Source organism: Choristoneura fumiferana, chromosome Z (genome assembly GCF_025370935.1).
Source record: "Choristoneura fumiferana chromosome Z, NRCan_CFum_1, whole genome shotgun sequence".
Lineage (NCBI taxonomy): Eukaryota > Metazoa > Arthropoda > Insecta > Lepidoptera > Tortricidae > Choristoneura > Choristoneura fumiferana.
The window spans coordinates 10,918,938-10,940,857 of record NC_133472.1 but is presented as its reverse complement, the minus strand read 5'-3'; the positions used below and the strand labels follow the sequence as shown (position 1 = coordinate 10,940,857).

Genomic DNA, 21,920 nt, shown 5'->3' with positions numbered 1-21,920 from the left:
TGTACGCTTATTTTTTCATTTCAAATAATATTATTTATGTTGACCCTGAGTCTTTTATTTAAAAAGAAAACGGTAAAATAAGACACGGGACTGAATGTTGCAGAATAATAAAGTAGACATAATATGATTGAATTTGCTTCTGGTATTTAACGAATTCTGATATTATTTACTATCATCAAAGAATAACATATTAAGGGGCTGTTTCACCATCCATTGATTAGTGTTAACTGACGGTTAAATGTGATGCCGTCTCCGTCTATTCGAACAAAACAAATAGAGACGGCATCACACCTAGCCGCCAGTTAACACTTATCAATGGATGGTGAAACAGACCCTTAGTCAAGTAAACATACTGTCTTCTTATTGATACTTATATTAAAGTAGCTTTTGCCCGCGGCTTTGCTCGCGTTAAATTCGGGGTAACATAGATATACTTTCTACAGTCCTTTTTAGGGTTCCGGAGCCAAAATGGCAAAAACGGAACCCGTATAGTTTTGCCATGTCTGTCTGTCTGTCTGTGTCCGTCCGTCCACGGCTTTGCTCAGGGACTATCAATGCTAGAAAGCTGTAATTTTGCACGGATATATATGTAAACTATGCCGACAAAGTGGTATAATAAAAAAATAAAAAATATTTTTTAGGGTACTTCCCATAGACGTAAAGTGGGGGTGATCCAACCCTATAGTGTGGCGTATCGTTGGATAGGTATTCAAAATCATTTGGGCTTTGCTAAGACGATTTTTCGATTCAGTGATTTTTTTTGCGAAATATTCAATTTTAAAGTGCAAATTTCTAAAATCTAAACCAAATGGAAAAATTTGAAAAAGTTTTAAGGAAAACTATAACCGCTACGTTTGCTTGAGAATTATAATACGAAATCCTTAGAAAAATATTACTTATTTTTTTCGTAATGGCTACGGAATCTTATTTTGGGCGTGTCCCACACGCTCATGGCCGGTTTTTTATTTTCCTGTTTTGATTGATTTTTCGGAGCATTATGTGGAAGAAGAAATTAGAAATAACAGTTTTACATACTACCGTCCTCCCCCTTTTCACTCTCTTAGGGTATGAATTTCAAAAAATCCTTTCTTATCTCGTGTACATGTCATAAAAGGAACTTCTACTGCCTCTACGCAAAATTTCAGCTTTCTAGGTTCAAGGGTTTGGGCTGGGCGTTTATGAGTCAGTGAATGAATGAATGAGTGTATCAGGACTTGTATTTTTATATATGTCCATACTTTCATACTATAATATACTATATACTCAATATACTATAATATTATATACTATATATACTATACTATATGACTATATACTATATATAATATTATAAATGCGAAAGTAACTCTGTTTGTCTGTCTGTCTGTCTGTTACGCTTTCACGCCTGAACCGAACCGCTGAACCGATTTTAATGAAATTTGGTACAGATATAGAATAGACCATAGGAAAGAACATAGGCTATTTTTTGTCGCGAAAAAGAGGCTTTAAGGGGTTGAAATAGGGGATGAAAGTTGATATAGTGGTGGCATTTAGGCACTTAATAAGAAAGAAGTCGAATTTTGGTTGAGATTTTTTGAAAATTCGACCTGTGAGGGGATGAAATAAGGGATGAAAGTTTATATGGAAGGTCGTCATTATCGAAGACAAATCGATGAATCCTTGCCATTTCGGCACGGAGATAAATAGATATTTGAAATATCCTGTGAGCGGGTGAAATAAGGGATGAAAATTTTATATGGAAGATCGTCATTTCCGAAGATAAATGGATGGTTCTTTACGAAACTTGGCATTTGTGCACTTATACGAAATCCCTACTTAATATTATAAATACGAAAGTAACTCTGTCTGCCTGTCTGTCTGTCTGTTAGGGCCTGGCCACATGTCCACGGTGCGCCGTCGTCACCGTAAAACGGCACGGTGCCGCGCCGTGGAGATATACGGCGTCGTCAACTTAAAACGGCGCGGCGCACGACGCGGTACGGTGCCGCGTCGTGGAGATATACGGCGTCATGACGGCGGAGGCAGCGGAGTGGAGGTAGTGGAGCGGAGCGGAGGCAGTGGAGTAAAGCGGAGGCAACGGAGCGGGGCGGAGGCAACGGAGTGGAGCGGAGACAATGGAGTGGAAGCAGCGGAGCGGAGCGAAGGCAGTGGAGTGGAGCGTAGGCAGCGGAGCGAAGCGGAGGCAGTGGAGTGGAGTGTAGGCAGCGGAGCGGAGTGGTCGCTGCTGAGCGGAACGGAGGCTGGCGGAGCGGAGCGTAGGCAGCGGAGTGGAGTGGTCGCTGCTGAGCGGAATGGAGGCTGGCGGAGCGGAGACTGCGGAGAGGAGGCAGCGGAGCGGAGGCAGTGGAGTGGAGCGGAGCGGACGCTGCTGAGCGGAGTGAAGGCTGCGGAGCAGAGTGGAGGCAGTGGAGCGGAGCGGAGACAACGGAGCGGAGGCATCGGGTCGGAGGCAGGGAGGCAACGGAGTGGAGTGGAGGCAACGGATGGAGCGGAGACAATGCAGGCTGTAGCGGAGGCAGTGAAGTAGAGTGGTGGCGGCGGAGCAGAGCTGACGCTGCTGAGCAGAGCGGAGGCTGGCGGATCGGAGGCTGGCGGAGCGGAGGTTGGCGGAGCGGAGGCTGCGTAGAGGAGGCGGCGGCAGTGGAGCAGACCGGAGCTGCGGAGCTGATTGATGGTGATGGTGATGATAGTGGTGCTGATTATGATGATTGTCGCTTTTCAAATACGACCTATTTTCTTGAAAATATGGGGATGAAAGTTCTTAAGGAATTCCAAACAAATTTATTATACATATATGTATATTTATCAGAAATATGTGTAGGTGGCTAAAATGCCGTCATATATATAATCCTACCCTCCTAACTTACAATAAAGGACGTATGGTGTCAAGAGTTCACTACACTGTGAAGAATTAGTCCTTTTGTGTTGGCAGGGTGGAATACACGTCGATTTGTTAAAATGTGGCTACCCGCAAAATATTTATGTTTTACTAAAGAACATGAATGGATGGATGGAAGAACAAAAAAAAATTAGCAATGTATTGAAATAGTTATTTTTAGTAAACCGTAGAAGTTTCTATGTGCTATTATTGGCAGAATAGGTAACTGCGCACGAAGTCGCGGGCAAAAGCTAGTAATATATATAAAAAATAAGATAGGCGTTATGGAAGGTAAACTTTTACAGCCTTATTCATAGAGGTTGATCGGTCTGTTACTTAGCAGACTGATAAGCCGGTTGTCAAGAAGTATGATTCATAAACGCTTGCTAGTGCTAGTTGTTGAGCCGCTGATAGACTGATTAGACTCGTTAACCTTGAAAATCAAATGGCCTAATCGTTATTGTGACAGCAAAGTAATATTCGAATGGTTGTGCAAAAGATTTTAAGTTAATTTATTGCTAATTTAGAGGCAAAAATACCTGCTTTGCGTAAACTCTTCACTACAATATAAACTGTTGGTTATTTTTGAACTGATTAAATATGAATCAAGCAAATCTGTAAATAAGTGTTAAAATATTTCGGGAAATAATAAACTTTATTTATTACCGTGAAAACGTCCAATGTTGTCCACTTTTTAACCCCCGACGAAAAAGAGGGGTGTTATAAGTTTGACCGCTATGTGTGTCTGTGTGTCTGTGTGTCTGTCTATGGCACCGTAGCTCTTAAACGGGTGGACCGATTTGAATGTGTTTTTTTTTATTTGAAAGCTGGTTTTCTAGCGATGGATCTTAGACATGATTTATCAAAATCGGTTCAGCCGTTTCAAGATCATCAGATCTTTTGTTCGCTGCGGTAGGAATCTTAGACGCATAATGGATATTTACTTTACTTTCAAACATATTTGGGACGTAAAATTTGAAACACCCATGTAAGCTATATAGCTACGCAAGATTATGGAATCTCGGCCTGATGCTGCAGCCAGGATATCCAGAACACTAGTAGGTACACTCTTAATAAAACTATAGCAGATATATCGTGTTTGGGTTCGTTTTGATCAGTATTTGATTCTACAAACAATGCAATGGTGGCAACAGGATGAGCTGATGCTGCAGCCAGGATATCCAGCACAATAGTACACTCTATAAAAAATAATATCACATATGTCGTGTTTGGATTCGTTTTGATCAGTAATTGATTCTACATACAATGCAGTGGTGGCAACACGACGAGCTGATGCTGCAGCCAGGATATTCAGCACACCAGTATACTCTTGAAAAAATAATAGCAGATATGTCGTGTTTAATTCCTTTTGATCAGTATTTGATTCTACATACAATGCAATGGTGGCAACACGATGAGCTGATGCTGCAGCCAGGATATCCAGCACACTAGTACACTCTATAAAAAATAATAGCACATATGTCGTGTTTGGAATCGTTTTGATCAGTAATTGATTCTACATACAATTCAGTGGTGGCAACACGACGAGCTGATGCTACAGCCAGGATATCCAGCACACCAGTATACTCTTGAAAAAATAATAGCAGATATGTCGTGTTTGGATTCGTTTTGATCAGTAATTGATTCTACATACAATGCAATGGTGGCAACACGATGAGCTGATGCTGCAGCCAGGATATCCAGCACACTAGTACACTCTATAAAAAATAATAGCACATATGTCGTGTTTGGAATCGTTTTGATCAGTAATTGATTCTACATACAATGCAGTGGTGGCAATACGACGAGCTGATGTTACAGCCAGGATATCCAGCACACCAGTATACTCTTGAAAAAATAATAGCAGATATGTCGTATTTGATTCCTTTTGATCAGTATTTGATTCTACATACAATGCAATGGTGGCAACAAGATGAGCTGATGCTGCAGCCAGGATAACCAACACACTAGTACAGTTTAAAAAGATATACTTATATCAAAGTTTAAAAAGCATGAAATAAAAACTTAAATTTAAAATTTAAAAAACCCCCGACTTAAAAAACGCCAGCAAAAATAAAAATAAAAACGCCCGAAAAAAACGCTGCTTGAAAAGACAATTAAAAAGTAAAAAATAATTATGCGCTACCTAGCTGTTGCCCTTTAAAAAATAAATGCTGTTAATACTTTAAAAAATACACATATTTAGTTTCATGTTAACCTTAGCGGTCCCCCGACACCGACAACGCTTAGATAAAAAAAAATTACTAGATACTTTATACTAAATTAACTTAGGCTAATTTTGCGGGCAATCAGCATAGTCCCCGCGGGATAGAGATAAACGAATTCTTCGCAGATGAAGTCGCGGGCAACAGCTAGGTAGCGCATAATTATTTTTTACTTTTTAATTGTCTTTTCAAGCAGCGTTTTTACAAATTTTCTTCACATTTAACCGACTTCAAAAAAAGGAGGAGGTTATCATTCGGTTGTTTTTTTTATATTTGTTACCTCAGAACTCCGTCATTTATGAACCGATATGAAAAAATTTTTTTTCGTTCGCCTAGGAACGCTTTCAATTAGGTCCCATAAGCACCAAATCAGGATCTAATGATTGGATCCTAAGGAAATTGAGAGAACTCTTCAAATATTGTAGGAACACCTATGGTAATTTTGATATATTTAGGAGTAACTCGTGCATTTGCTCTTGAAAATTATCATTTGGTGAAGTGGAACTGATGATGAAGACCAAATTTGACCAATGGAGCGACTACTCAATAACAAGTACTTCACGGGTTGAATTTCAATTACTTTAACGCAATTGTTAAGCAATTTAAGCTCATCGCAATTCATATGGTGAAATGAAACGGGTGTTGAAGCACCAGGACTCCTCAATAATGAATGTCTCTGCATCGGAAAAAGCAATTTTTCGTAAAAGGTAACGAGCAGTTGACTTTAAACTATTGTATCTTAGATCTTTTACACTAAAAAGCGTGAAAAAAAATGTTATAACAAAAAATAGAACCGACTACAAAAAACCATGATAATAATTTTCTACCAGTCTGACTGAAGTCGGTGCCTCAGCACGAGCCAGCAGGAGTGATTGAAGCCCAATATACTCGTATAGTTGTAGTTGAGGTAGATGATTATAGGTCCACTCCTGCTGGCTCGTGCTGAGGCACCGACTTCAGACTGGTAGAAAATTATTTTCATGGTTTTTTGTAGTCAGTTCTATTTTTTGTTATAATTTTTTTAATAAAAAAATAGAGTTTGATATACTTTTTTATATGCAAATACAGTCTATCTAATCTTAGCCAATATAAGTCCCACTGCAGGGCCAGCTTAGGCCTCCTCTCATAATTTTCTACTGTTCGCTTACTTCTGTTTCAATAATAAAGATTACGCTAAATCAAATACGTTTGAGTTGTTTGTAATCGATTAGAACCCTTTAATTGATGAAGCCCAGATAATGGCCGAGCGAGGTTGATCGCGCCTTCGACTCCGTATCACAACTATCAGGGCTTTGCGCTCTTTCGTAGTTCTGCGGAATTATAAATACTGATTATGATATCCTCATTACTAAACAGCGCAGAAAGCAAATAGTGCGTGGATCGATTGTGTTCTAGCAACAAGCTTATTTTGTTCCGTAAAATGTGGGACAAAATGGTGTTGTTCGTAACGATATTTGTGTTAACTTATTTAATAAGAAAAATAACTTCATCCAAACCAAACAAAGTTCAATTTAATTCGTATTTTGCTTTATTTTACGTGGCGACTTCTTTATTTGCGTGTGTGATATGGCCACTGTTTCTACTTAGCCCAAAAAATGTGAGAAATGCGAAGTAAGTAATCTAATAAGTTAAACTTTCATAATACCAAATGACGTGTTGCGTTCTTGCGAATTGACTTTTATACTTCCCACTTGTCTTGTCCTACTTGCCACCTGCCATGAAACGTTGCATCAATCAAGATAAAGCTTACTTTTAATAATATATTTTATAATTTTTATAAGTGTACTCAAAACTTAGCCTTACACCAATGTTTTAGAATTGACGATATCGACTGCATGATAACTAAATTTAGAACCTAACTACATCTTAAAGTAACTAAAACTAGTGACATGTCTTATTTAACGTGGATAAATAAAAGGAAATAAATGATAAGTACAAAGGATTGCACCCATGCTCTTGTTCTTAATGTGTATATTATAACCTACGTATCTAATGCATTCTTAAAATTAGGATTAAAAATAAGTACCTACGGGAGGGAACGCCTCAAGGTCACAAAATATAGCTGTCTCGGCGCCCAATATTATTTTTTTGATTTCGGCGTCGAGACTCTAGGTCCCCAGGGGTAAGGGTGCGCTGGAGCTACACAGGGAGCTCAGCAATAGGTTAAGGGATGCAACAGGCAACCCTCGCGCCGGCAGCTTTCTCGCGCAAAGAATCGCAATCGCAGTTCAACGCGGGAATGCTGCCTGAGTGTTGGGCACCATGCCAAGAGGCCCACCTCTCTTTTTTAATTAAAGTTTAAGTTTTAGTTATTTAAATTTAATTATAGTTTTAGTCCTATGGATATTTTGTATTTTCTTAATATTTTCTTAATAAACAATAATTATACTCATAGTACCTACCTACCTATTACTAATTTAATAATTTATAGTATAGATACGTACTTATACAATATACTAACATACTACGTGCGATTAACAGTGCGTCCTCTCTAATCTTTCATTTCTATCTAAAAAAAAAACATGTCTTCAAACTGCTTTACTATTGAATTCATTAGTTCATCTTGTAGTCATTCCTTACTAAGTATTACCACCCTGTTTTATATTTTTATTAGTATCCTTATTATAGATGTCTATCTACTTTGGTACATTTAAATGAAGCTCCATTATTTTTTGCCATATTGGAAAACACATTTTTACAATAAGAGCATTTAATGCGCAAATGCAGAATAACTCGTTAATAAAATATTTACATTGTGATACACGGTGTGTCTCCTTCTCTATTACCACAATTGATCAATTAAGTTTCCTGTAAATTCTGGTCTCCAGTCCAAACAGTGTATGTACCTAACCTATATGGTTTGGAGAGCAGAATTTAAAGGTGACAAGTTTGACCTATGTCGATGACAGTCGAGGGAATCGCATAGCAGGGTGGAATTTTGTTATATCAATTTCAGTATGACTTTGAATTTAAAGACGAGATGTTAGAATTTTAAAATTTAAGGGTATTAAAACATTAAATTTTGCAAATTCTCCTTCATAACTTCGTTATAGTCCATTCGATAACTTCGTAATTTTTACAGAACAGGGTCGAAATTTTTGAAACATATCACAAAAATTATTGGTTTGAAATGGGAACTACGGGATGGAGAGATTTTATCCGAAGACCGGGGGGCTGTCATAGTCTCCAACCATCAGTCAGCATTTGATATTCTAGGTAAGTTTTAATGAAGTCACCACTCTTAGCCGTCTATCATAAAAAGGTCTTCTTCTCCATTGTTTTACGGTTCGTCGGTTTTGTCAAGAATATAGTTTTGTCAAGAAAATATAGAAAATTACACAATTACCTTAATAGAGCGGGTTCTGGAGAGAATTTTGCATATTAGAGGACCGCATTCGGTGAATAGTTTAGAACTCAGAAAAGCTTGCAAATTATGATTCTGAATGATCCACTTCCAGTAGCCGGATTGACTTGAAATTTGGCATATTGACATACTTATGTAAATCTGATGAAAATACAATAATCGGATAGTGACATCCTTGTGGTCCAACTAGGATCGTCTCTGAAGGACGGAACTCTTCAATGGTTAATGGCATCGACTTAAAATTTGGCACGGAAATGTAGTTTAGATGACGATAAAAATCAACAAAAAGTACAGTCAGCAAACCTTGTATTAAAAATAAAAAAAATATTAAATACTTTTTCTTTTTATTAAAAATAAAAGTTATCAACTGATCGGTATACGTATAAAAGCTTGTAACAAAATGAATATTGTCACGAAATTAGTTATTAAAATGTTCCAAAAGCAATTTTTTCAGTCCATTTACATGATGTTTCTCAGGATCTCCTGGCAACATTCAGAATCATAATTTGCAAGCTTTTCTGAATTCAAAAGCATTCACAGAATGCGGTCCCCTAATTTTGCATACGCAACTTCCCTTGGCGCCTGCTTTATAGGTAAGCGATAACCACAGAACTCTTCTTTTCCGAATTTCACAAATGAATGACATATCTTGATCTAGATATATTTTTAGGTATGTTCAATATATGGGAGGTAGTCGACAAGATGTCAGTTATCGCCAAGAAGGAAATATTCTACGTGTGGCCGTTTGGTTTGGCGGCGTACCTGGCCGGTGTCGTGTTCATAGATCGTAACAACTCAAAAAAATCCAAGGAACAATTGAGTATAACATCAGACATCATGCTGAATCAGAAGGTATGCGCGTTGCTTTTATATTTCTGAATAGGGTAAATATAAGAGGATAAAAATACTTACATCTGAACCTGAAGTTGTTTGTGTCACTAACATCAGTTGTTATATCTACGCCTGTCCTTAGTTGACCAGTTATGCAAAAACCGCCCAAACACATTTTTTCGAGAAATTAGTTAGATAATAATATGCTATTAAAAACTAGATTTTTTTACATATTCTGGTGAAACCGACCAATTTTAGTTACTTCATTTCACTCAAAGAGAATATAACCACTACGTTTTAAGAGCCGACTCCCATACTAGCGAATGGAATCGAGTTTGTATTGAGTTTGCATGGCAAACCATTACCAACATGTACGCCAAAGATCCGTCAAACGTCAAAGAACAATACTACCAACATAACAGACTTATTATTAGAAATAGATTTGTTGTATGAATAAAGCTGAACACCATGCAATGCGGGCTATCGCGTATGAATTCACCGCTAGAGGCGCTAGTGTAGCGTGAGGTCTCCCGAAATGTCAAATCTCATAGTTTTTAGGTGAGCTACGCGGGTTTATTTAGAATTAGAATAATTTTGTGAATATTTTGCATTACCTGAAATTAATTATGGCAATGAATGTCGGTATTTGGAGACAGTTTTGTCTTTCGGAAACTTTTGTCCTCCCTTTTTTTCCGAAAAAAACGAGACTACGCACTGTGGTTGCTCAATATTTTTATGGTACGGTTTTAAGGTGTATTAAATATGATTAATGTAAACTTTGTTTTCACGCCCGTAATAACAGACTTTGAAAGCCACATTTAAAACCTCACGCAACAGTGGCGCCATCTAGAAAAACAAAAAACGATAGCCCTCATTACTCCTTTGCTGCGGGTGTTAGAATATATATGCAATGAAGTACCGTTATACCAACTAACTGGTAACAATGGTGTTTGATTTTTAAGAAATTTTAATTAAATTAAGAAGTAAATTAGGACAGTCTTTACTCCATATAAAAGTAGGTATAATCAACTGAGTCACTTTTTTTATATTGAAACCTTTTACTCTAGGTAAAGATTTGGCTCTTTCCTGAAGGGACCAGGAATAAAAATTACACACAAATGCTACCTTTTAAGAAGGGTGCGTTCGCAATGGCGATACTGGCACAGGTTCCTGTCATACCAGTTGTGTTTTCACCTTACTACTTCATAAACAGAAAAAAGCATTTGTTCAAAAAAGGTAAATCTCTTTTAATTTCGTTTTAATAGACATTACTAGTACCTAGACTCCGCAGTCTACTTTCGAGTTCTATGACAAAGTAGACACATTCTTTATATTAGGTACAATCAGAGTGATAATACACGTAATACCTAGTGTGTAATGTATGTATCTTATCAAGACGTCAAAAATACTTACCTATATGTCGGCGGAAATTCCTAGGCATATCCTGAAATGGCGCCATTTCGTGAATTGGATAAGGGACATCCGCCATATTGTTCTAAACTCAACGTTTAACGATTTGCCTAGTGACGTTTAGGAAAATGATGAAATTCCTAGGTATGTCATGAAATGCTACCATTTCATGATTTGGCCAGTTTAGGCAGATCATGAAATTCCTAGGCATATCATGAAACGCCGCCATATCCGTTCAGGCACTTCGCCGGCCGCTCCCGCGACACGCTCGCTTCGCTCGCTCGGCTCGTGCGTTGTGGTCACAATTAATACTAACCACTCCTCGCTTCGCTCGTCGTACCTACATTTTTCTTTTTTTCGGCATATCACTACTATACCGGGCAAGAGCTAGGAATTTCGACGAATGCGTTGCTCTAATCGATCTGCCGTATTGTTTCTCAGGCACATCGTGATATGCCTGGCCAACTTTTAATCTATCTAGGTATATCATGAAATGGCGCTATTTCATGATATACCTAGGAATTTCGTGACCTGGCGGATTTTACGCTCGGCCGCCGACATATACACCTTTATGTCACTAACCATGACAGATTAATACTGAGATATTTGACGCGACGGCTGCTTAGATATTTATGACCTCAACTATTCCATTGTCTCGGAGTTAGTGCCCTAAAGAGTCTTTAGGGTTCGAGTCTTTAAGCCTCGAAATGAGCATTTTTCATAACACTACTCGGAGTGTCTCTTATTTTACTTAAAAACGGTATGCTTGGTGATTAAGGATGATTATAAATCCTATTATCAACAATTCTTCTAATCGTTTTACGCCGCACGTGGACGTTTAATAGAGGCTCAAGTTCAAATGGTGATTATTTTTTTGCTTTTAACATTTCTAGGTCACGTCATAATCCAATGTCTGGCGCCCGTGCCGACAAAAGGCATGACTTTGGAGGATATACCCAAGCTGATAGAGCAAGTGCGGGGTTCGATGGAGTCCACCTATGACAAGCTCACCAATGAAGTGTTCTCCGGGCTGCCCAAGGATTACCAACACACGTTCGTGGGCTAAACAACCAGATAGCATTAGCTTTTTTATTAAATGTCATTTATACATCTTTGGTACAAAGAAGGTAGGTATACGCCTCACCCTAAACTGTGCTATATTTGTTTTTTGTTTCATTATTTAATTTTTAATTTTAAACTTACTCAAATTTTGTAAGTACAGCTATTGTAATACCTAATATTATGTTTAATAATACTCTAGGATTGATTTAATTTAGAAACTTATGCTCAATTTTAAGTAGCGAAATATTATTTTAATATAAATATAATTTTAATATTAACTACATAAATAAATTGAATATACAAACTGAAATATATATGCACATTGCATTGCATTTTCTTATTTTTCTGGTTTTTCTGTGCATCTATATTTCAGTTTGTATTTTCAATTTAGGTTTTACGGGATGACCGTAAAAGTAAAAATTTGGAATTGAAATAAAAAATACAAAAAGATTCCAAAAAACCAATCTTAATTACATAAATAAGTTTGACCCAAACGTATTAAGCAACGCAATTTATTCGGCAAAGTTGCTGTATGTAATAACTTGATACATAATATCTGGTAGCATAACAAACTTTTAACCTATGTACTTCTTTTCTAGTAATGGATACAATGAAAGAAACCAAATCGCATGCCATTGCAAAAGGTTTCATAGAGGTATGCGACTTACATAGTTTCTTCAAGTACCTACGAGCAAGTATTTTTTTAAATCTCAATAGTGGCAAATAAGATATAGCACTTGGTGCTGTCAATGTGATAAAATTGTCTTATCCGTATGTGATTATGATTACCCAAATGGCAATGAACTTGTAATCTGTTTCCTACTACTAAAATCTTACGCACTAACTTATATGTAATCAACTACGCACTAATTTATATGTAATACAACTCAGTAATAAAGCAAACTTAAAGATCACATCTAATCAAATAAAATTGTTGTATTGATTTCAAGTTAGTACTTACATAGGTACTCATATATCGACTTACTTCGATATTGTAAAAAAATCTCAATAGAGTTTAACTCACAACACGAGCTTCTTGTCTTTCCAGCTTAGGCCGCTTGTAGACGTCCGTTCTTTCACTAGACAACGGGCCGTTTTTTTTTGCAGGACTTTCGGTGTTGTATGGCTTACAATATATACGCACAGGACACTTGTCCGGTGACTTAGCCATAAAACACCGCAAGTCCGGCAAAAAAACGATCCGTTGTACGATGGTTGTACGATGACACAACGAATGTTTACTAGCGGCCTTAAATGGTCAATGTCACACCATTAACAGTTATAATATCAAATTAACATCACTGTGACAGCGCTAGGGTGCTATAATTATTTAAGTGCCTATTCAACTGGAGCTCTTTTAACTGATCAAAATAATAGGTAGATTAGACAACACTTCCGCACTACGAGACGTATCTAACTACCTAATTATTTAATGTCCAGATAAAAATGTGATTGATATTGTCGTATTTATTGCCATTGCTTAGTTTAACAATGTATCATTAACTTGTTTTTAATTATTTCGATAGCGCTGCGACGTCAATGTAACTAAAACAACCAAGGACACAAAGTTCAGGAACCGTCTCGTCATTCCTGTAATCTAGTTAGCGCGGTTCAGATAAACTATCTCTAGCAATTAGGGGTCCGTAATCATCGGAACCCTTCCCGGCGCTTAGTCGTCAGGCCCGATCTATGATTAGATAAGATAAGATGACATTCGTTCCTACGTTTTAATTAAGGATTTAAATTGATTTTTGTAATGAAGTTGTTTAGGAAAGCGCTGTAACAGCTGCTAGTTTAAATTCATTTCAGGCACGAAATTGTTTATAGTTATAACGCGCCTACTTTGTATTAATAAATTATAATTTCGAATATAGAAATTCTCTTATGTTACTACATCCATACACGATGTCACACCAAGAGTACTTACTTAAGTAGGTACCCAAGGAGTTCTGTAGTAAACAAAGCCGAACCTTTTTCGTGAAATGTTTGACTGAATTTTCATTTCACCGAACGTTAACTGTTTACAGAGGCCGTTGACTTTTGGGAATAATAATACTGATTACTTTCAGTTACATAATATATGTACTATGACTGACTGTAACCTAACCGAGTAGGTATCCAATATTTGCTTCATCTTTCATAATGCGAACTGCTAAGGAATGAATTCGCTCCCGTCGTCTGTTTTTCGCGGATAAATACAATCTAGGGCTCTTCAAGGCTAGAGTGAATAGGCTGTACTGTACCAGTGAGATACACCTTTGGCCTCATCTGCACTTAACATCAGGTGAGATAATAGTGGTCAATCACGGTCAGTTTTATATAGTATTTTGGTACGATGAATATTAAACGGACAAAAATATAGGATACACTAGCTGTGCCCGCGACTTCGTTCGCGTTGACTTAGAATCATCTCGCCAGTTTATTGTTTTGATTGCTTAGCAGTTTACAAAAGGATACACCTACCCTAAGCGTTGACTTAACACTTATAACATGATAAATGACCTCGCGACGTGCTGCTTCAATGAGAGAGCCCTGACATGCTGACACCCAAGTTCACGTGACCACTAACTCGGAGTGCCAATGCCAGTCTCTTCTATTTTTTTAACCCCCAACGCAAAAAGAGGGGTGTTATAAGTTTCACCGCTATGTGTGTCTGTCTGTGGCACCGTAGCTCTTAAACGAGTGGACCGATTTGAATGCGCTTTTTTTTATTTGAAAGCAGGTTTTCTAGCAATGGTTCTCAGACACGTTTTATCAAAATCGATTCAGCCGTTTCAAGTTTTTTTTTTATTCGACTGGATGGCAAACGAGCAAGTGGGTCTCCTGATGATAAGAGATCACCACCGCCCATAAACATCTGCAACACCAGGGGTATTGCAAATGCGTTGCCAACCTAGAGGCCTAAGATGGGATACCTCAAGTGCCAGTAATTTCACCGGCTGTCTTACTCTCCACGCCGAAACACAACAGTGCAAGCACTGCTGCTTCACGGCAGGATTAGCGAGCAAGATGGTGGTCCTACCACCTGCCCTTGCACAAGGTCCTACCACCTGCTCATCAGCTCTTTTGTTCGCTGCGGTAGGAATCTTAGACGCATAATGAGTATTTACTTTACTTTTAAACATATTTGGGACCTAAAATTTGAAACACCCATGTATGCTATATAACTATGCAAGATTATGGAATTCTCGGCCTGATGCTGCAGCCAGGATATCCAGAACACTAGTAGGTAGGTACACTCTTGATAAAACCATAGCAGATATATCGTGTTTGGATTCGTTTTGATCAGTATTTCATTCTACATACAATGAGCAACAGGATGAGCTGATGCTGCAGCCAGGATATCCAGCACAATAGTAGGTACACTCTATAAAAAATAATTGCACATCTGTCGTGTTTGGATTCATTTTGATCAGTAATTGATTCTACACACAGTGCAGTGGTGGCAACACGACGAGCAGATGCTGCAGCCAGGATATCCAGCACACCAATATACTCTTGAAAAAATAATAGCAGATATGTCGTGTTTGATTCCTTTTGATCAGTATTTGATTCTACATACAATGCAATGGTGGCAACACGATGAGCTGATGCTGCAGCCAGGATATCCAACACACTAGTACATCGAAAACACAAACTGAGACATGGATGCACAGAAAAACCAGAAAACGAGACCAGCGCTGGGAATCGAACCCAGGTCCTCAGCAATCCGTGCTGCGTGCTATAACCCCTACACCATACCTACACACACCTACTAGTAAACTTTTAAAAAATAATATACCAGTTTAAAAACATGAAATAAAAAACTTAAATTAAAAATTTTAAAAACCCCCCCGAAACACGAAAAAAACAACTGAAAGAAACGCCGACAAAAAAACGCCGCCAAAAAAGACAACAAAAGTAAAAAAATAATTATGCACTACCTAGCCCTAGCTGTTGCCCGCGACTTCATCTGCGAAGAATGAGGGCTATCGTTTTTTGTCTCACTAGATAGCGCACTGTTGCGTGAGGTTTTTAAGTATGGCTTTCAAAGTCTGTTATTACGGGCGTGAAAACAAAGTTTAGATTAAAGTCATATTTAACACATCTTAAAACTGTACCATAAAAATATCGAGCATGCCACAGTGTTGCATAGTCCCCGTTTTGTTCGGAAAAAAGGGAGGTCAAAGGTTTCCGAAAGACAAAACTGTCTCAAAACACAGACATTCATTGCCCCGGAACGCAAATTTGCCATAATCAATCTCAGATATTGCAAAATATTCACAAAATTATTCTAATTATAAATAAACCTGCGTAGCTCACCCAATAACTATGAAATTTGACATTTCGGAGACCTCACGCTACACTAGCGCCTCTACTGGCGAATTCATACGCGATAGCCCTCATTCGTTTATCCCTATCCCGCGGGGACTATGCTGATTTCCCGTACTAAGTACTCTGGTAATATTTTTATTATCTAAGCGTCGTCGGTGTTGGGGGACCGCAGTACATTACTGCAGAGGCCATGAAGTAAGGGATTGATGGACGAGTTTGGGGTAGACGGCCGAGTCGTAGACGAGACCGGATAAAACGAGTTCAGTAATCCCTGTTCTGGCCGAGGTTTGTATAGTGCTTTTCTCAAACAATGTGAGGAAATATTTCATCCATCCATCCATCCAGCAAAGCTACAAGTTACAACTTACAAGCGGTAGTCTTTGTTTAACAGTATGCGTTGAAAAGAGATTACCGCTTGTAAATTGTAACTTGTAGCTTCGTGAAATGGGGCCCAGGAATCACGAATTTTCTATGGATATGTTGACCCACGTCAAGAGGCACTTTCCGAGCATTTGCATTTTAATAGTAGATTGTTGCACCAAGCAGAAAGTTATTTATTATTGCACCGAGTGCCGATTTGGAGCCCGAGCTTCAGCGAGGGCTTTAAAAAGCACGAGGGCAATATAAATTACTTAATGCGAGGCGCATAATCTGCTTTTCTTTCAACTATTACAGGAATAGTAGTCGAAAAAAAACTGATGCTAAACAATTAATAGGAAAGAAATGTCACTAGCGCTTGATGATTCCATTTTTGTAAGTTTACAAAGAAAGTAATAAAATTGACTGTTGGAGAAAATAAGTTTATTTTTATTTCAATCATCATTATAATATAATGTAAGTATATTATTTATTTCAATAACAAATGTAGGTAAAAATCGTCTTGCCAACGAAAAATACAAACTGAAACAAACAACGACAAATAACAAATTTGGAGTTGAAATAAAAAATACAAAAAGACTTCAAAAACCAATCTTAATCATCTTGCCAGTCTTGCGGCCACCATCACGTAAACCTTGTCGCGAACCCCCTACCGTCGAATAGCGAATCCCGCTTTGTGCTTGGTATTTAGTGCGGTTATGGTGAAATTAAAGCATAGTTGGAAGAATAGTACATTGTGTCTTAAGGGCGGTTAATAAGGAATTACGAACGAGAGTCTATTAGAAGCCCGAAGTCGAAGACTGAGGGCTTTAATGAGTCGATGTTCGTAATTCTAGTACCGCCCGTGCGACATACAATGTTTTTCATCACATTTGCGAGTAAAATTTTATATTTGTAAAAGAAAAACTTTAATTGTTCCAAATATTGGCGATACCTTAGGCTGTGCTCTTGGTAGCGCCGCCCTCTACCTCCCCCTCCCTCGGCATGCGCCGCAACGTGCGTGTGCATGTAGACCATGTGGTCCTGCAGCAGCGCGCGCACGGGCACGCGACACGGCGCAGCAGTACAAGTACGCACATTGACTCATTTACCGACCTTGGGCTTCATGACAAGAACATTAGTACGCGAAATGAATCATTTACCGACCACGGGTTTCATGACAAGCACATTAAGGTCGAGGGTTTTATTTGGGGGGTTGCAGCCAAGGTAGCCTGCATGTTACGAAACTGTTTACGAGCAAGTGTGATGAAATAGTACATTGTGTCTTAAGGGCGGTAAATAAGGAATTACGAACGAGAGTCTATTAGAAGCCCGAAGTCGAAGACTGAGGGCTTTAATGAGTCGATGTTCGTAAGTAAAATTGTATATTTGTAAAAGAAAAACTAATATTTTTTTCAAAAATTGCCGATACCGCTGACTACGCTCTTGGCAGCGCCAGCCTCTGCGCCGCCCTAGCTCTACACCAGCCTGACCATGCGCGCGCCGCGCTCCTGCAGGCGCTGCAGCACACCATGCAGTATCATACTCATTTACCGACCTTAGGCTTCATGACAACAAAATTAGTGCGGGAAATGACTCATTTACCGACCACGGGTTTCATGAGAAGCACAAAAAGGTCGAGGGTTTTATGTTGGGGGTTGCAACCAAGGTAGCCTGCATGTTACGACACTGTTTACGAGCAAGTGTGATGAAAAATAAATAAAACGCGCACCACCGATTGATGGTTGACGACTGAATTTGAATACTGAGGCAGTGGCAGTGACATCTATGATTATAGTTTAAAAACTCTTCTTCGAGAGCTGTGACTAGATCATTGTCGTGCTCTTCCGATAGATGTCTCTCTTGTCTCATATCTAACCTGTGGGAGTTGTGACAGCAGGGCTACTACGAAACTCTAAACTCGAAGTTCGTGTCGTGCGGTCCCTCTGACACTTATGTTTAATACGAGAACGAGAGGGACGGTATGATACGAACTTCGAGTTTCGAGTTTCATAGTAGAGTAGCCCTGCAGGGAGGGAGGGTCGCCTTGCCTTTGCTTTGTTGCGGCGCCGCGGCCACACTGCCACAGAGTACTTTATACATACTGAAACCGAAAAAGCGGCGTTCGGTTCGGTTCGTTCGTTTGTTTGTTTGCATATTACCGTGCCTCGGGTTAGAGAGCCAGTGTGATAGTGATTTCAAACTGAAAATTATTGTTTTAATCAGTGATCATTGCGTGTATTAACAAACAACGACCGCGTTAACCGCTCCTTAGATCATATGAGGCATCATGTGGGATATAGCAATTTATCTAATCGTAATAACCAGTGTCGCTTACGTACTGAAACAGTTGTTGTCAGAAACTCCAAATTTCGTGAAGTTTAAATTGAAATTTCTTATTTATTACGTATGGACCTCCTTCATTTCTCTGATGTTGATGCCATTCTTCATGTTGGATCCAAAAAATGTGAAAAACATTCTGTAAGTATTATTTACTAGCGCCAACTTTTTACAGCCGGGACTGTTTACTCATGACTAAGATCTGAAAACACGTTACCTACCTATCTTACACGTTCTTCGAGCAAACGCATTTCATTATTAAATATTAATTATTCAGGGACCTTTATGATTTAACACCATTATTAAATATTAATTATTCAGGGCCCTTTATGATTTAACACAATATTTACGAAGAAAGCAAAAGCAGCAAGAATCATTTTATTTGATCGATTAAATGCTATTTAGATAATTAAAATGATTTTTCAATCTAGTCGCAATCATATACATCTGAGCAGTCTACATGCTCAAAAATAAATGAACAACCTTATATTGACAATTGCAGAAGTGCATGTCCAGACATTTTTAAGCATTTGGACAGCTCCAATATATCTGATGGGAACAGCACATTTCATTTTCATTATTAATTGGATTAAATTACACACAAATTTAAATACAAATCTCAGTGACTAACTATCAGACTTTCACTGTTTAAATAGGTAATGATTTGGTTAAAAATTATTATTGTAAAAATTTACATTGATGAATTACCTTGTTAGCAGTTGCACTAGTTTTTCTATGGTGGGTGGTAGTCTAGTTTGTAATGACTCTTAACTGGACTATTTACTGGAATAATCTTAACTTTTACTGCTTTTATGGCATGTTCATTGGAAGTTTTATTATTTTAACTATTAGGTATTTACTTTTAGCCATTGCTCATTATTATAGTTGATACAGAATAATGACCAGATCAGATCTAGGATGCGATTTGGGGTTAACAACCTCAAGCGTTATGCAGAACATGGATGTGACTCGGGATTTTCTGGGATTTTCGGAAATGGGTTATTGTTAATAATTAATAACTTGTTGAGGGTTAAACTAAATAAACAAAATTAAAATGTTCACTATCTACAATACCAATACTATCAATACTATCTATAATACAACACATTAACATACTAATTATATCCTTACAAAATAAAATAATGTAAACTACTTAAAATTTAAAGTTATTTACCTTTTTATAAAAGAAGGTAACAAAAAGACTTGCATGATTGTAAGTCATATCATAACTAAACATTGGTATCAAAATTAAAATTTCATGGCAATGAACTGCTGCAGAAAAACAAATAATAATAATAATAAGCCTTTTTATTCTGACCTTCTTAGTTGAGTATGGATACATGGTTGTGTTTGTTATAGTAAGTCTGAAGCTCAGTTTGCCTCTTGGCCTATAGGCCTCCTCTAACATTTTCCATTGGGATCTGTCTCGCGCTACTCTTCTCCAATGGTTTCCAGCCGTGAGTTTAAGTCAAAGTCAAAATATCTTTATTCAATTTAGGGTATAACAAGCACTTATAAATGTCAAAAAAAATCTACCATTTATATTTATATTTATCGCATTATTTTAATTTACTCTTGCTATTAACTGTGTCTGTATCTGTTTTTTTTTCCCAATAAAGACAAAAAAAACACATTTAAGGTAGTCTTTCCATCTTGTTTGTTGGTTTCCTCTACTTCTCTTGCCATCTCTGGGATACCAGTCAGTAAGAATTTTGCACCATTTTTCCTGTGGATAGCGTATCATGTGACCTACATGCGAATACAGTTGTTCTTTTAACCTTTATTTTGTGTAAGAAAAGACTAAAAATATTTTAAGGGTTAGAATAGATATTAGGATATTGCGTTGAGTTGGGTTAAGACTTGGTTGGTTGGTTTTTTAGAAAAATATGGCTCTGTCCATTGGAGGACAATTTTGCCAGTGTCTAGTAGGTTTTGCCGTTGTACAGTAAAAAAATTCTTTAAAACGAAATATGAAAGGTAATGGTGGATGAACAATCTTTCGGATTAAGACTTGATCATTAAAGCTAATTTTCAGTTATGAATGTTTCCATAAACTATACAGATAACATATTTGACTTTACAGATTATTTTGCATGACAGTGAAATTGACATTTGTTGGGAAATTTAGCATGTATTATTTTTCGAATGCGAAATGAGTTAAGGTTTTATGGCATTTTTAGAATAAAAACCTCTTTTAGTATATGTACAGTTATATGTACAGCTTACTGCAGTAACTGAGTGAGTATAAAAACAGAAAAGAAATTAAACATTATTATTCAAATGTATTTATTTATTTTGCTACCCTTACCAAGTGCCATAAAATTCGAATGTTGATACCGATATTTAGTCATATCCATGTTAAGAAAACAGACTTACACCCTGGGAAATTGCATCCTAAATCCAATCACTGATAATGACTAACAACTATTATCATGGTGATGGAGTGAATATTGTCTGCATTAACCACAAAAGGCAATGGTTATGAACATAAAGCTACAAAAAAAACTAGAAGGCTCATAATATGCTGTATCTGTACCAGTTTTTGGCTAAAGTTGTTCATACAAGGGCATCACCAAAGAAGGTGGAGGCAACTGCAGTGGACGTCCTGACTTCGTTTGACTGTGCTTACAATTCAAACTGTTCACATATATCATCCTAATGCAACTTGCCCACATCTCTAAACCATCAGCTGGTGGGTGATGTACTTACTTGCGTTTATAAATTATATGTGGCGCATGGGAGAAAGTGGTTGGTCCTATTTGCTCTGTAGAACTGAAACTGTGAAGTAACAGAGTTCAAAATCGTACCAAATGTATCAGTTCTATAGAACAAAATGAGACCTAACCAGAGAGGGAATCTATCAAGAATAACTGTTTCATACCAACTAACCATCAACTAATGTTTTAGATTCTCTGTTGCGATTATTAAACATGTAACAAAAGTAATTGAGATTAAATGGCATCTGAGGAATGGGAAAATCTTGGCGGAGGACAGAGGAGCGGTGATTGTGTCAAACCATCAGTCGACTATAGATGTTCTAGGTAAAAATGATTCATTGAGTATTGTTAGACAGTCAACTTCAACTTCCACTTCCACTTTTTGTTTGGTGGTTGGTCGCTTTTGGTTAGCGTCCATTACT

At 37.7% G+C, this 21,920-nt stretch overlaps 1 protein-coding gene across 1 annotated transcript in view; it reads left to right on the top strand.

Moving 5' to 3' along the window:
• The first annotated feature begins 6,391 nt into the window (after positions 1-6,391).
• LOC141438701 (uncharacterized) overlaps positions 6,392-21,920 on the top strand; it is a 33,491-nt gene continuing 17,962 nt past the window's right edge. Inside the window, exons 1-7 of the mRNA XM_074102618.1 lie at positions 6,392-6,714; positions 8,186-8,319; positions 9,138-9,319; positions 10,366-10,534; positions 11,602-11,772; positions 18,727-18,922; positions 21,689-21,822. Coding sequence (XP_073958719.1) covers positions 6,524-6,714; positions 8,186-8,319; positions 9,138-9,319; positions 10,366-10,534; positions 11,602-11,772; positions 18,727-18,922; positions 21,689-21,822 — 1,177 coding nt within the window. The 5' untranslated portion in view covers positions 6,392-6,523. The remainder of the gene's footprint in view (positions 6,715-8,185; positions 8,320-9,137; positions 9,320-10,365; positions 10,535-11,601; positions 11,773-18,726; positions 18,923-21,688; positions 21,823-21,920) is intronic.